Source organism: Gouania willdenowi, chromosome 13, assembly GCF_900634775.1.
Source record: "Gouania willdenowi chromosome 13, fGouWil2.1, whole genome shotgun sequence".
NCBI lineage: Eukaryota > Metazoa > Chordata > Actinopteri > Blenniiformes > Gobiesocidae > Gouania > Gouania willdenowi.
In genome coordinates this window covers 3,289,512-3,305,960 of record NC_041056.1, presented here as the reverse complement: position 1 = coordinate 3,305,960, position 16,449 = coordinate 3,289,512, and the positions used below count along the sequence as shown (strand labels likewise).

Genomic DNA, 16,449 nt, shown 5'->3' with positions numbered 1-16,449 from the left:
ACACACTCTCTCTCTCTCTCTCTCTCTAGCCACTGACTCACCGTGACAGACATATCAACAAGCCTCACATCATGGGACCAGTGTCTCACCAACTCACTGCCACTTTTACCTGGAGGCTGTGAAGGTGGAGGCGTCTGCCAGAGCAAAGACGTGAGCCAGAGGTAAAACCCTGAGAGTCAAGGACCAAGAAAGGATTGTTTAATTTAACTCAATGGCTTTGCTTTCAGTTTAATCAATGCCACGACTGACAGGAAACACCGTCAGTTACAGACGCTGCTCCTTTAGAGGCTGAGACTCAAATACAACACTTATCAGGAGGATAAAATGCACAGAAAAGAAGAAATGTCAGCTCATCCATTGGCCAGGACAGTCAATAACCCACAACATTATTTAACTTTTTTATTGCAGCAGAGTAACAAAACAACTGTAAATCCACTATAAAGTCACAAAACAACTACAAAAAGTCCAAAACAACTGCAGAAAGTTGCAAAATAACTGCACAAAGTCACAAAACACTTGTAAAACCACTATATAAAGTCACAAAACCCTTGTAAAAAAGTTACAAAATGACTGCAAAAAGTTGCAAAATAACTGCACAGTCAAATCAACTGTAAAGCCACTATAATATGTTGCAAAATGACTGCAGAAAGTCACAAAATGACTGCTAAAGTCACAAAACGATAAAAAAAAAAAAAAACTCAAAAAACGACTGCAATAAGTCACAAATCAACTGCAAAAAGTGCAGAATGCAAAACAACTATAGAAAGTCAAAAAACAACTGCAAAACGACTATAACAAGTTGGCGAAACGGCTGCAGAAAGTCACAAAACAACTATAAAAAGTCAGAAAGCAACTGCGAAAAGTCACCAAACATTAACAAAAACAACTGTAAAATGTCACAAAATGATAAAACACACTAAACCAAACAAAAAAATACACCACTTGTCTTCAAAAAGTCACAATATGACAAAGAAATATTACAGAAACACACAAAATAATGCAAAAATACAGTAAAGTCATCAAGTGCTGGTGTGAACGGGTCCTAAAAGAAGAAGAGTGAAGGTTTAAAACTCAGGAATTCAAAGGATTATGTTCTAAAACAAGTATGAACAGTTTTCTAATAATGTATTTATGTGGAGACGTGTCAGTTTCACTCTGTTATGATAATGATTTTACCTTCATTTAACGTCCAGCTTTAGATTCAAAGCTAAAAAGTGCTTCTACGCTACAGTTTTAATCCACAAACTCAAGATAATTCAAGTTTTAAAACAACAACAATTTATTAAAAGTACTTGTAAATATTGCAAAACATTGTGCTTTTAAAGTATTAGGTGCACAATTAATGTGACTTTGTGTAAAAGTGAATAATGTTATTGATAAAGGAAATAAGTTTGATTAACTGAATTGATTAGTTATCCTTTTTTATGTGTGGTTAGGCCCAGACAAACATTAGGCCCTGAAAACAGCTCTAGGACCCACGTTTGGGCCCTGATCCCTGAGTTGAGAAGCTGATGTTTAAAGAGTGATTCTTTTTAAAGGTTCAATTGTGTATTTTCCAAAGAACTCAAACTAAACAGTGTTAAACTGTCTCGCTCTGAGCGATGATTCAACAGGAAATAGAAGACAAACAATGATAAATAGTGCTTCATTATCGTCTGCTTTAGTCTGTTTATGTGTAAACTATTGTTAGAGGGAATGAATCAGACATTTATTCAACAAAAATACAGAAATTCCCCAATAGTTTCAGGAGAAATGACAACAGAGCCCTGAGTGTTTAAGGCAGGTGAAACAAAGGGATTCACCGCCATCTATTGGACAAATATAACCACTTGGATCTAATATTATTTTCTTTTTTTAGTGATAATAATATTAATTCCTTTAATTTTGTCATTTTGTAAATTTCTCAGTTATTTTTGTGTTTTTTATTTTATTTTTTTCTGTATTTATGATGTCATTTTATATATTTGTGTTATTTATGTGTATTTTAATTGTCTTTTTTAATCATTTTGTGCATTTTTTCAGTAATTCTATGTTTTTGTGTCATGTTGTCATTTTTTTCGTTTTTTGTTGTTTTGTCAGTTTTTTGGATCATTTTGTGAACATTTGTTCTTGGTTTATTGTTATTTTATATGTCCTTTTGTGAATAATTCTGTACTAATTTCATGTTTTTATGAGTAGTTTTGGCCGTTTACATTTTTAGTCGTCGTGTCTGTTTTTTTTAATAATTTTGTTCATTTATGATGTCATTTTATATATTTCATGTTATTTACATGTATTTTGGTCGTCAATTTTTAATCATTCTGTTTATTTTTCTGTAAATTTGTATGTTATTGTGTATTTTTGTACATTTCTCTGTTAATTGTTTCATTTTTAGTCATCTTGTCTTTTTTTAATTATTTTTTCTGTATTTATGATGTCATTTTATATATTTTGTGTTATTTATGTGTATTTTTGTTGTCTTTTTTAAAATCATGTTGTGTATTGTTCTGTAAGTCTGTATGTTTTTCTCTCATTTTGTTTATTTTTGTCATTTTATAAATTTCTCTGTTATTTTTGTATCTTTTTTAGTCGTAATGTCTGGGATTTTTTGGGGGAAATTTGTTCTTGTTTTATTGCTGTTATTTTTGTTGTACTTTTGTGTATAATTCTGTAATTTCACATGTTTTGATGAGTAGTTTTGTTTCTTTACTTTAGGGGCTGCACTAAATGAGACCATGGTCTGCAACAGTTTTTGGTAAGTGATCGATGTCAAACAGTGAGAAAACTCATGAAATATTCATACAGGAAAAAAAGGCAAAATGATAAAGTAAAAGTTTTACAAGAAAAATAATAACAATAAAGTCATATCATTACGACAACAAGGTCATAATAAGAAAGTCATAATATTATGAGAAAATGTCATATTGTCACAGGCAGAAAAGTCATAATGATAAAGTACATTTTATGAGAAAAACATGTAATATTACAAGAATAAAGTCGTCATTGCGAGAATAAGGTCATAATTTTATGAGTGGATTGATGCTACAACAACATATTGCTGAATGCTCAGATATTTCTTTATGATAACACAGATGCAATAACAACAAACCCTGTGAACTTAATAAAATAATAAAGTAATGTGAATAAAATGTAATATTTACACCATACTTAGGGTTTCTAATAATCCTCCTGTTAGCACATGCAGATAAAACTAGTTTAAAACAATTAATAACATGATATTCACTCATATTTGTGTATCTAATACAGTGTAAATAAAGTAACGCAGTATTCTAGCAGTAAAAGGGAGGGGTTTACAGTAGACGATTTACATGGTGTTAAAACAACAAACTCTCTTTATATTGAAGCTCTTGGATTATAATTCAGCACAGTTTGATTATTTGATGAAGTCCTAAAAACAAACCTGCAGTGGTGTGATGTTCTCCATAGTTCCCATCGTTCCCACCCTCCTAAAACATCCCAGTGAGTAAATCATGTGACCACATCAGAGCCTGGGACGTGTGAACACTTCATATCTGTGGTGGGAACGAAACCTCAGCTGTGTTTACCTCTGATGATAGATAGATAGATATACAGTGGTTACATGTGACGTCTGCACGAGGTGATTATAGACTTTAGTCATGTATATATGTCTATACTTAACTTTAAAGTCCTCAGTAATGTTAGCGTTAAACTTTACAGCTCTGACTACAAACATGATGAAGTTTATGTTAAAACACTCAGATGTTTTTCTATCATTTAAACTCATTTGCAAACTTGAAACAAATTAAAGAAGGTCTGAGGATGTATTTAATATTATATTAAAGCAGGGGTTCTCAACCTTGGGGTCGTGAGACACTGAGAGGACGTCCCCAGATGGTTTACAAGTGAAATTGTGACAATATTCTCATAAAAGCGTGACTTTATGCCAATAAAATTACAACTTTGTTCTCGCAATATTAAAAGTTCATTTTCTCATAAAATGATGACCTTATTCTCCAAATATTCTTGTGATATTATAACTTTATTCTTCTAATATTACAACTTTTTTTCCTCATAAAACTTTTACTTTATCATTATGACTTTTTTCTCACAATATTTACAATTTTTTTAATCATAATTATTTTTTTTTAAAGTTTCTTTTTTTTCTCCTAACACATTTACTTTATCATTATGACTGGTGACAGTATGAATCATTCATAGGTTAAAAAAATTAATTATTACTATACTATACGTTTTAATAATGGTAAAACCCAAATACATTGTGTACATATAACCTGAAAATTAAACAAACTAAAACAAATTGAATTATGTTTGGTACAAAAATCTGACAAAAGGGAAAAACATAGCACAGAATGGATTGCGAGGAAATTTTAAATGTTAAAGATTTTAATTTGTATAAAGTTTAAAAGTATAAACAGTTGAAATCTGTAGAAAAAAGAAAGCTACAATTTAATCTGAAAAAAAAACTTGTCACCATAGTAACAGTTAACTTGTGTGAAGAATTGATTTTTTAAATTATTATTATTATTATTATTATTATTATTATTATTATTATTATTATTAATTGGTTCCATCTTTTATATGTATATAAATTAAATTAAAAATAGATATTTTTTCACTTTTTAAAAAATTTAAATATAGATATCGGGATCTTTTTTATATATCTATGTGACGTCACTGTTTTTACGTGACCGACACGTCATCGTCGAAGAATTTTACGTCTGTTCATGTGTCTCCATAGATACAACGAACGCGTACACTCACACGTCCGTTAACGTGCGTAAGTAGCGTTGAGAATCCCATTTTTTTCCCTTACGTCAGTTTGTGACTGTTGTCATTTGTATTAACTCTGTGTTCCTAAAGGTAAGACGGGATCAGTTTATCACATTTTTATAGTTTATGACAGACAACAATGTGAAAATCTTTCATAAGAATCCGCAGGTGACTACGTTGAAGTAGTTACGTAGTTGCCATGGTAACGACGACGCACTCTGACTGTGGGACAGTACGTGAGTCCAGCTGTAGCTCAGACGTTGGTGGGAAAAGACGTGTTTCCTCATGTTTAGACCGTTTTTTGGACTAAAGAGCATTTCAACGACTCGCTGCTTTATTTATAAAGACGTTTCACAACATTTAGGTCGAGTTTTGGCTGTTGGAGACTGTTTTCCTCGTTAATTGGTGTGTTAGCCACACGCTAACATATGCTAGGTAAGTGTTTCCTTTTCCACATGGAAACCATCCAAATGTTTTATACAGTAGTTTATTAGGACGGCGTTTTAGAACAACATTAAGACGAAAAAAATAGATTTCAGCAACAAAATCAATATGTATGAGGTGAAAATTCACAATATTATGAGGAAAAAATTCATTTATAACAAAGGGAAAAAGTCATAATACTACAATGATAAATAGAAAAATGTAACTTGAAAAAATACTTTTAATAATGAAAGTATAAAGTCATAATTTTATTAGAATAAAGTCATACTTTCATGAGAATATAGTAATAATTTCATTTTTTTTTTTTAAAAAAAAAAACATACTTTCACCAGTCATAATGATAAAGTAAATGTGTTAAAAGAAATAAAAATTATGAGGAAAAAAATTGTAATATCACAAGAATAAAGTCCTAATATTATGAGAACAAAGTCATAAGAAGAAGTCACAAGAGAAAACGTCATAATGATCAAGTAAATGTTTTATGAGGGGAAAAAAAGTTGTAATATTACAAGATAAAGTTATAATATCACGAGAATAAGGTCATAATTTTATGAGAAAATGAACTTTTAATATTGCGAGAACAAAGTTGTAATTTTATTTAAATAAAGTCACGCTTTTAAGAGAATATTGTCGCAATTTCATGAGAAATGCAAAACAGTCACATGGAAAAAGTCCTAGCCTAATGATAACGTCAAAATGTTGTAAGATTACAAGAATAAAGTCATAAATTCATGAGGAAAAACTCGCACAATGATGAGAAAAAAAATCACAATGATAATGTACAAGTTTTATGAGAAAAAAAAAACTTTACGAGAGCGAATAACATCATAATGTTATGAGAACAACGTCATAATAGCATTGATCATTTTATGAGAATCAAGTCATAATATTACAGGAATAAGGTCTTGATAGTTTGAGAATTAGGTCATAATTTTATGAGATTAAAGTAATCATTTTATGAGAGTGTACACAGAACAGTCCCTATATTAAAAAATCGCTTTGTGAAGTTGTACTTTATTATAGGTTTTACAAATAATGACCAAATTATCATCAGTATCACAACTTCTAAAAGACTACGTACCCGTTTGTTCTACTGCTGTCTTTTTATTTTTTTTCTCATAATAATAAACCGTGGTCCTAAAATGCTGCAGTATATATATTTATTATAGTGTACACTCTTTCCCACAGAGCCAGGATGGAAAAATATGAAAAGTTGGCCAAAATTGGGGAGGGCTCCTACGGGATGGTGTTCAAATGCAGACACAGGGACACCGGCCAAGTGGTCGCCATCAAGAAGTTTGTGGAGTCTGAAGACGACCCTGTCATTAAGAAGATCGCTCTGAGAGAAATACGAATGCTGAAGGTAACAATACAACACAATATGATTAATAATGTCCAAACTACCACTTTCATCTGTCAGTGAAGGAAACATTTTAGTCCCTAATGTGTAACAATCACAACCCACCCCAGTGTTTAACTGTTTTATATAAATATTATTAATGATAAAATACAAAAAAAAATATTTTTCTAATTTTGTGGATTAGAAATATCTCATTTTTCTTGAGTTAATCTTACATTTTCTAAGGCTGTACACGTTTTGCTGGTAATCTATAAGATAAAACACCATCAGTCATCAAGTGATTTAATGCCTAAGCTAAGTTAGTTTTCTCTTTCTGAAAACTTTAACATTATTTACTATTAAATCCTACTTTTAGAAAGAAATGAGAGCCACAAACGTGATTTTTCATGTTTGTTCAGATCGAACATTCTTAGCGTTAACACAGGAAAGAACAAAAAGTTTGTGTGTTTTTGTCATTGTGTGTTTGTTGTTGTTATGTATATTATTTCTCATTTTGTGTGTGTGTTTATTGTAGCTTTGTTTGTGTGATTTGTGTGTATGTTTGTGTGTGAGAATAGACCGTCCTAAGTCAATCTACTGCAGTATTTCTATATCAAGCGCCTACAGCAGGACGTGCAGGTGTGTGCTAAATCAGTGATTTTCAACTGGTGGGTCACGGACCTGTACTTGGTTGGTAGCAGACAGCTGGTCAAAAATAAATAAATACTTAATGTCTCATGTTGGACTTGTCTTTTATTTTGAAAGAAACTTTTCTTTTGACAGGCATGCTGTAAAATGCATGTTGCACAGAAAATATATAGATTTATGTTTTAAAAGATATTATATGTGTGTTTTCAACAGCTATTTTTGTAAAACTAAATTTGGTTGGTTGAATTCTAAAAAAAAAAAAGTGGGACCCAATGTCAAAATGTGGGTCCCAGGGTGAGACCAGTTGAGAACCCCTGTTCTAAATCAACTTCTATTTACATACCTCACACACTTTATTTAGTAAGCAGCTAATAATTTACCACAAAATTGTAAATTAGACAAGTAAGTTGTCATACTTTTCATAAAAAAAAACATACATTTCAATGTGTGAAACTAAATGAGGAGAGTAAACATTAAGAGTGCAGTTCATAAAAGCACATTACTTTACAGCACTTTTATTTTCTTATTTGTTAACATGCCTGTTGGGTATTTTAGGATGAGGCACAATTTATTTTTATATTAGACTTTTTTTATTTAATATTTAATCTTGCACTAAAGTCTAAAGTGGATTTACTTTTAATTTATTGTTTGATTGATCCAGCTACGTCACAGAATTGTTCTGTTTAGGGTTGAATGTTAAAATGAGGTGAATAAAATAAATAAGGGACATTCTGGATCAGTTTTTTTTTTTTTTTTTGCTCTTCTTTATCTTTTTAATGTATTATAGAAGTATCGGATCAGGACTCGGTATCGGCCAATTCTCAAAATTAAATGACTCGGACTCGGGGGCAAAAAACCTGATCGGGACATCCATATTTTTAATGCATTATTTCTTGTCATTTTGTGTATTTGAGTTGTCATTTTGTGTGTGTTTATTGTCATTTTGTGTATTTGGGTTGTCAATTTGGGTGTGTTTATTGTGTGTATTTGGGTTGTCATTTTGAGGGTATGCTACGAATCTAGATTACCTCTTATCACGCTCGCTTTTATCAGTGTGTGCTGTCCTACAAATCTTGCTGGAGCTTAATCACTATGGCAATTAATGCTGAACGGCTAACCTGGTCGCGACCAGGTTTTGCTCTGGCTTGGATGTTAGCGAGTACTAAAGCCCCGCCTCCTGACCAATCAGATCTTTTAGAAAACAACCTGGCCATTGTTAGATGATACTGGTTGGTGCAAATCTGACATCTAAGTTTATAAAGAAGATTATTAATTATAAATTCTATCCTTTCACTTCCCAATGACATCCTTTAGGAAATCTATAGATTTATATCTGATGGACTGATCTACAGTCAGCTGATGAAGTCTGTGTGTCGATCGTATGCGCGGACGGGTGGAGTCATTCATTCATTCATTCATTCATTCATTCATTCATTCATTCATTCATTCATACGCTGGTGCTGACATTATCTGCAGAAATGCACAATGTGCTCTCATCTCAGTGTGTGTGATAGAGGTCTACCTGAATAGAAACACGTGTGTGCTGTAATAAAGTTTAACTGCAGAGCGCTGTCCGTTTATCATTCAATGGATTAATATCATAAATAATCTCACACTCACACAGTTCTTTCATTCCTGCCTTTTCTGTAACAACAGAACTGTTTATGGTATGAATTCTGGATTTTAATTATTCATCATTTTAAACTTCAGCAACCTGGTCGGTTCCAAGTTATGAAGTGGATCAGATCTGAGCGAGTATAAAAGCTCCGCCTCCTGCTGTGCGCTGCACTAACACTGTTACTCTTCACTGTCATCATGGTTTTATATTCATTATATTTGTTTAAGATCATAAACTGTTCCTCCATTCATTGTAAAAACGCTCAGTCTGACAGGTTCTTCATTGATTGGTCAGACGCTACAATCTCCACCCCTTTCATGTGCATGCGCACGTAGCGAGGCTGTAATCACTTGGCTTCAATTAGCGTGTTGTGATCACAGGTGATCGACGTTCGTAGTACAGCTCCTGTCTGACAGGGAACGTTTGGTTAGTTGAAGCAGCTAACGGAGACTAAAGATTCGTAACATAGGCCCTTTGTGTATTCTTGTTGTTTTTTTGTATATTGTTTCTCATTTTGTGTTTGTTTATTGTAATTTTTGGAGTCATTTTGTGTATTGTTGTGGCAGTTTTGCGTTATTTATTGTCGTTGTGTATTTGGTTCTCATTTTGTGTATTCTTGTATTTTATTTATTTCACATTTTGTGTGTTTTTTATTATCATTTTGTGTATGTTTGTTGTGTAGTAAATTTTTCTGTTTTTGTAGACATTGTGTGTGCTTTTGGAGTAATTTTTGAATATCTTAGTTTCTTCTTTTTCAAATTTTTGTTGTCATTTTAAGTATTATTCTGTAATTTTGTATGTTTTAGTAGGGTGATTTTGTGCATTTACATACTATAAATTAGTGTGAGGGCCACATTTGGCCCCCGGGGGACCAGTTGCCCGTGTCTGCCCTGTGAGGCAGTAATGTAGTTAAAAATGAAGGTTAATTTTCAGTATTTAATGTGCACCCATAGTAAGAAGTAGTAGTAGTGGGATTTGATGTGTAAAGAGACCATGTACATTATTATGGTACTAGCATTAGCCTGCAGCTAGCTTCCATCTGTAGTCCCATTAGGATGGACTGTATTAAATATTGTGGGATGATGTAAAGCTTGGAGAGAACCTGAGGAGGATCACTGATTAAACATTAATAGACTATGAAACGTCGCCTGTTCTTCTTCTTCCTGCAGCAGCTGAAACACGTGAACCTGGTTAACCTCCTGGAGGTCTTCAGGAGGAAACGACGGCTCCACCTGGTCTTTGAGTTCTGTGAGCAGACGGTGTTGAATGAGCTGGACAAACACCCTCGAGGGTAGGACGGATAGTGACCATTGATCATCGATGCTTCTTTATCCATTTACAGTGATTTATGGCCACTCGTTTGTTTCTGACTTTACCTGTTTCTGTTTTGTTTCCATTCCAGCATCTTTCACTGTTTAGATGACTTTACTGCCTACGAAACTTCCTGAAATCAAACATGCTAAATCGGGTTAATCAAGTCATACTGTAATTAATTTGATATTTATATACTGTCGACAACTTACAGAAGCCGTGGGGTTACTCACGAGATATTACTTAGCCAGAATTTGGACACGTCTGCGGCTACACTTACTAGACACTGAGCAATCTGTTTTACAGGAGAAATACAATAGAAATGTGTGATATAGTCCCAAACATGTCAGTGAGGCTTTAGTCCAAGTCATATAATTACTGTATTTCCATTTCATTTCACTCACCTCTTTAGTTTTAAACAACTTTTGTGTTTGCTACATTAGCTAGCTAGACATTTTTAACATTTTTTTGGGGAGAAATAGGGTGTAAATGTGTTATATTTTCACAAACATAAATTTGAGATGTTTTTGGGTTATGTTGGAGCCTGATTTTAAATAAAGAAAAAAAAAAACTGTCCGTTTGGGTTTTGTGCATTAGGGTTTTTTTTCTGTTTGGGTTTTGACATGTAATCAAACAGACTAGAGTCCCCTTCTTTGAACTGTGCCAGAGTCCGAGGATGTTCAGACATGAACAAGCAAAGTGGATTATATGTGGAAACAAACCCTGGTTTGATTAAAGTGGACTGAACAGTGAATGTGTCCTGGTATCTGGCCTTGGTCAGGTGACTCATGGGTGAACCACTGTCGATGGCTGGTCGTCTACTGGTCATTTTTTCCTTTTCTTGACGGTCGGTGCAGGTGAAACTCTAGCTGCTGCTTCTTCTTGAGAAAACAAAAAGGTGCTGACTCAGCTGTTGGACACTGTCCTGAGGTTACCTGGTGATGGAGGATTGTTTTTAAATGTGACTCGTGAATACCTTGTGTTTGGTTCCTCATGAATGTCTCCTGTTTCTGCAGCGTACCAGAGGCTCAGCTGAAGAGTATCGTGTGGCAAACTCTGCAGGCCGTCAACTTCTGCCACAAGCACAACGTCAGTGTTTCACACTCTTCTAATGCACTTTTTATTATTACTTTTATACGTGTCGTGTGTTATTTTCTTTTATATTTAGTTTTAGATCAGAATCGTTTCTGCTTGCTGCTCACCAGACTCATTTTCTGTAGGTTTTTAAGTTGTTTTCCTGTTTACCAATCACTTGATTTGTGCTCGTCCTTCTTGGGTTTGCTTTCTTTATTTTAGTTGTTTTGTTATTTTATTTTTATTTAAAGAAGAAAAATATTAGAATATGTCGGACCTCTGATTTTCCGTTTCAAATTATCCCAAATTACGTTTCAGGGTAAATCCATTTCCATTTTATTGACTTTTACTGATTTGTTATAATTACTGACAATGTAAACATCCCAGAGTTAAGGTAAAAATGTTCAATTAACTCCTCGACCCTGAAAAGCAACAAGCCCGTCTGAAAATGGATGGAAATCTTGTAAATTATTTTATTTATTATTTTATAACATATGTGGTATTCCTGCAAAACATGTTTCTATTGCCATTTTTGGAAGTTAATTCCACCATTTTTGAAATTATAGAATTAACTAAATTAGAGGCCGGACATGTGCTTCTCCTACATTTCCAATCACTTGTATAAATATATATAGTATGGATATTTTTTGACACACATTTTCATTATTTATTATTTTATAATTTCACCATCCCTTTGACATGGTGCATGGTTTCAGCCATGTGTCTTCTTTTATTATGTTACGTTAGACATTTTTGTTTGTCAGAGTAAAAACATGAGCCGTCACACATCAAGAGATGAAGACATACACACATTTTATTTGAGTCAGGCAGGGATTCAAAAGTTTATATCTAGCATTAGTCTTTAATTAGAACGGTTTTATATTTAGAAATCAGTTATTGCAGTTAAATGAAGATGACATTCATTATTTATCATCTAGATTTTTGTACTTGCTTTCAAACGGTCTTTAGTGATAATCTGACTGTCCCTGACGTTGTTATATTTGTCTAATCACTCACGTAAAGCTCGTGTTGTTTTTAGATTTAGTTGAAATCCAATGTTTTGAAACTCTTGTTCCAGAAAACAGGCTTTGAAAAGGTAGATCTGACAAAGGACATATATTACATAGCCTTAAATAAACCTTAAAATAAAATAAGGACATTAAGTCTAAATGTAGTCTTAAATAGTTAAATAATAGTTATATAGTCTTAAAGAAATGATAAATAATGTTTTACGTCAACCCAAACCTCAGGGTTTACTGTAGTTACTCTTTAATTGGCTAAAACACATCTATTTAGTCCAGTTCTAGCTTTTTGGCCAATCTTAGTGGCTCTAGAATAATGTTTCCTTATAAAAACTGTACGCACGTTTGTTGTGTTTGTAATTTGTCCTCAGTGCATCCACCGTGACGTGAAGCCAGAGAACATTCTTCTCACCAAGAACGGAGTCATCAAACTGTGCGACTTCGGCTTCGCCCGCATCCTGAGTACGTTTACCTGCACTTAGCGTTAATGTGCCTCTGATGACTTATTCAGCCACTCAGGCCTGATCATTTTCAGTGTTTGAATGAGCCGCTGCGTTAAGTTTCCAGGTTTGGTTACCATACAGTAGCATGTAATCATTCAGCGCTGCTTGTAATCCTCCTCTCTACATTGTACATGTTTTCTAGAGTTCATTATTCATCATCCGGCACATGTGTGTCCCCAGGGGTCACCGCACAAAATCAAAGGAGTTCACTGAAGCGTTCGCCTTCATTGCAACAAGAGCTTTTATTATGTAAGACAGAAATGGGCAACTTCCATCACAAAAAGGGTTTTCTGATCCGAGAGCCACGTTATCAACAATCATGTTAGCATTTAGATTAATGACCAATCTGAGCAAAGAAAGAATGAAGGGATTTTCTTGGCTATTTTGTGTCTTTTTTCATTTCATGTGTTTTTGGTGTTATTTGTGGTATTTTGTGGTTGTTTTGTATATTTGTCTCAGTTTTTTTTTTTTTTTTTTTTTTTTTTAAGTCATTTCAATATTTTCTTGTCATTTTGGGGTTTTTTTGTTGCTGTTTTGTGTGTAATGAGTCATTTTGTGTATTTCTATTGTCATTTGTGATTTTTTGTAAGTTAGTAAGTTTGGAGTCTTTTTTAAATAATAATTGCGATCATTTTGTGTATTTTTGTAGTCATTTTGTGTGTTTTTGTCATTTTTGTTGTTTTCTGTGGTAATGGTAATTCTTTCATATTGTTGATGTCACTGTGTATTTTTGGAGTCACCTTTGTGTATATTTTTGTTTTTTGTGTGTTTTTGTTGCGTGTTAATGGATACAACGTTAACAGCAGTAACTGAGCAGTGTTAGCTTTCATGCTAATGTTACGCTGACATTTCAACAGCCAGCAGCTTATCATGCTAGCTAGGCTTATTCAGTAAAAGAAACACAAAATTATATGTCATCTTTTGTGCTTGACCGCTCACCTCTTCACCTCTCTGCAAGGGTGGAGGGAGGGGCAGGAGGACGAGTTATTCCTATTATGACATCATAAACAGAGCAACCTCCAACTGGCTTGTCTGAGCAGACATTTCACACAATGTGAAGCAAAGAAGGGATGGAGGAATCATACATTTTCATTTTTGGAGCTTCATAATGAGATTATGGAGTTACATATTAATGTTAGAAAACCATTAAAAAGTGAAATTTGTATAATATGGGACATTTAAAACATCACAAGTCGGTATTTGTGTATTTATTTTTTTGTGTTGCCCCATGAAGTTTTATCAACTGCCAAAGATCCTGTATTCATGTGAGATGAATACATCTTTGATGTGGTGTGAGAAGCATCGTTTCTACCTTTTAGTTGTGCGATTTCTCAGGAAATGTGCGTAACTTATGTTCAGTGACTTAATGGTCAGAGCACTGGTTCTCTAACTTTTAGTGTTGCATCCTCGTTTAAAGAATGAAATATTTACAATCTCCATGTGTCCCCGTATTAAGCAGGACCAGAGGACGACTACACTGACTACGTGGCCACCCGATGGTACCGCGCCCCTGAGCTGCTTGTTGGGGACACTCAGTACGGGCCCCCGGTGGATGTTTGGGCTCTGGGCTGCGTCTTCGCCGAGCTGCTCAATGGGAACCCACTGTGGCCCGGGAAGTCTGATGTGGACCAGCTCTACCTGATCCGAAAAACCCTGGGTATACTGGGAACCAGTGGAGCAACTCACTCACATGTTCATGAAATACACACATTGGATTGTGGTGAACAGTGTCATCTCTTAGAAACAGTGTCTATATTTGTCTGTTGAAGACGTGGTGTGTTGTTAATCATATTCCCTCTCAAGGTGACTTGATCCCTCATCACCAGCAGATCTTTCGCTCCAACATCTTCTTCAGTGGAGTCAGTATTCCTGAGCCTGACATTACGGTAAATGTTGCTGTTCCTTTTATATTAACGTGTGTTCAAAAAGAAGAAGTTGAACCATGTGTCACTTCTGTCGCGACATTGCTTTCATTTTTTAGGAGCCACTGGAAAAGCGCTTCTTTGGGGTTTCTCCACATGCTCTTCAAGTCATGAAGGTACATCTTAATCAGGTGTATTGATATTGGCAGTTATCTGAATCTGTGATCCTGATCATGGTACAATGAATTTAAAGGCTTGGAAGACATTTCTATCCCCATTAATAAGGACACATCACGTCCAAATGTATGGACACCCCCATTTTTGGCAAAATCGTGATTAAATTTAAGGAACAGACCTAACATAACTGATATGAATCTTTTCAATGAAAATTTACATTTTTGAATCAGTATATTGATCTGGATCCAAGACAAAATTTAATTAAATCTTTGGGTTATTTCACCAAAATAAGTTTAGGTTTTCAGTCTTGGTTTTCTCATTTTCGGTTTTTGGTTTCGGCCCAGAATTTCAATTTTGGTTCATCCCTAAATAATAACAATTGCACTAATAATAGTGAAAACATCCCTGTGATGGACTGGTGCTGTGTCTGGGGTGTACCCCCACCTAACGCTCAATGAGCTGCAGATAGGCACCAGCAGAACCCTGCGACATTGAAAAAAAAAAGGAATAAGCGGGTCAGAAAACGGATGGATGGATGGTGGAAACAAGATCTGTACATATAACAATGATTACAAGTCAAACGGTAAAAACAGACAATTTGGCCCTTGACTTTACAACCTTGACATAATGTGGCCCCCGGGCAAAAGTAATTGGGGAACCCTGGTGCAAGGTCTGTCTTTGTTTAAAATATTGTCAAAGTCCTTGAAGTACGTTTGATGTGATCCTGTGAGGTGAAAAACAAAAATAAACAAATGTAGGTGAAAATATGTCTTTGGCGGAGGTAATTATTGTGAAAATATTTCCACTAATAAAAACCTTTGAGACTAGATATACTCGTACTTATTGGAAATCTTATCGGTACAAATATATTTTGTCTGTATGTTTTGGACTTTTCCTAAGTGCTGACTCAGCAGTCGGTCTCTATGTGTGTGGACAGTCGTGCCTGGTGATGGATCCGTCCCTTCGACTCTCCTGCGTAGACCTACTGGAGCTCCCGTACTTCCAGGAGGAGGGAGGATCCAACTGGGGCCGAGAGGGCGAGCGCCTGGGCCGACGCCACGAGAGAGGCTCCAGACGCAGGCAGGCCGGGGTGAGTGTCAGGAGGCGGATGCCACCGCTGTGGGCGTGGTCATAAAGCAGTGCCTATATGTCCTTCCTCAGGCTCAGTACTTGCCTCAACTACAGAGCAGCAACGTCTCTCCAGCTCCAGATGTCAAGAAGCAAGTGAGGCACAAATATCACCTGCCCAACATTTAACCAAACTAAAGTTCATGGAAGGATCCGTGCCATCAGCGCGCTTTGGATTAGAGCTGATAAAAGGTCAAATTGGCTTTAAAGGGATCCTCCGCTGTTTTTACAAGTTTAGCCTAAAACATTTTAAATGTACGAGATCTATGTCTAAAAAGATGCATTATTATGCACCATATTCATTTAAAAATGGGACTACTTTACCATTTTAGGGCCCGTGTTCCACCATTTTGAAATCATGGTCGATGCTCTGGTGGCTGAAGTTAGCGAGTAATTACGGACTATTGCCCACAAACCCTGAGGATAGAAGGACTCCCACCAAAAGGAGTCCTTCTATCCTCAGCTGTGCACTGTTAAAGGGAGAGTGTGGCGCAACCGTGGATCGCCAGCACTGACAGTGGGGTTAGGCCTGTGGCTCGCCAATGCCCACAAAATGCACCAGCTGCATATA

At 35.0% G+C, this 16,449-nt stretch overlaps 1 protein-coding gene across 4 annotated transcripts in view; it reads left to right on the top strand.

The window, feature by feature from the left end:
- The window catches only part of LOC114474216 (cyclin-dependent kinase-like 1), a 65,144-nt gene extending 48,860 nt beyond the window's left edge, over positions 1–16,284 (top strand). For 3 of the 4 annotated variants that reach the window (XM_028464358.1, XM_028464355.1, XM_028464356.1), the window contains 11 exons: positions 30–161; positions 2,695–2,734; positions 6,385–6,559; positions 9,971–10,092; positions 11,129–11,201; positions 12,580–12,670; positions 14,168–14,368; positions 14,515–14,597; positions 14,693–14,749; positions 15,688–15,840; positions 15,912–16,284. In XM_028464358.1, coding sequence (XP_028320159.1) covers positions 6,392–6,559; positions 9,971–10,092; positions 11,129–11,201; positions 12,580–12,670; positions 14,168–14,368; positions 14,515–14,597; positions 14,693–14,749; positions 15,688–15,840; positions 15,912–16,007 — 1,044 coding nt within the window. In that variant the 5' untranslated portion in view covers positions 30–161; positions 2,695–2,734; positions 6,385–6,391 and the 3' untranslated portion in view covers positions 16,008–16,284. Of the gene's footprint in view, positions 1–29; positions 162–2,694; positions 2,735–4,812; positions 5,188–6,384; positions 6,560–9,970; positions 10,093–11,128; positions 11,202–12,579; positions 12,671–14,167; positions 14,369–14,514; positions 14,598–14,692; positions 14,750–15,687; positions 15,841–15,911 lie in introns of those variants that run through there. The other variant, XM_028464359.1, reaches the window with a different exon arrangement.
- Positions 16,285–16,449: the final 165 nt, after the last annotated feature.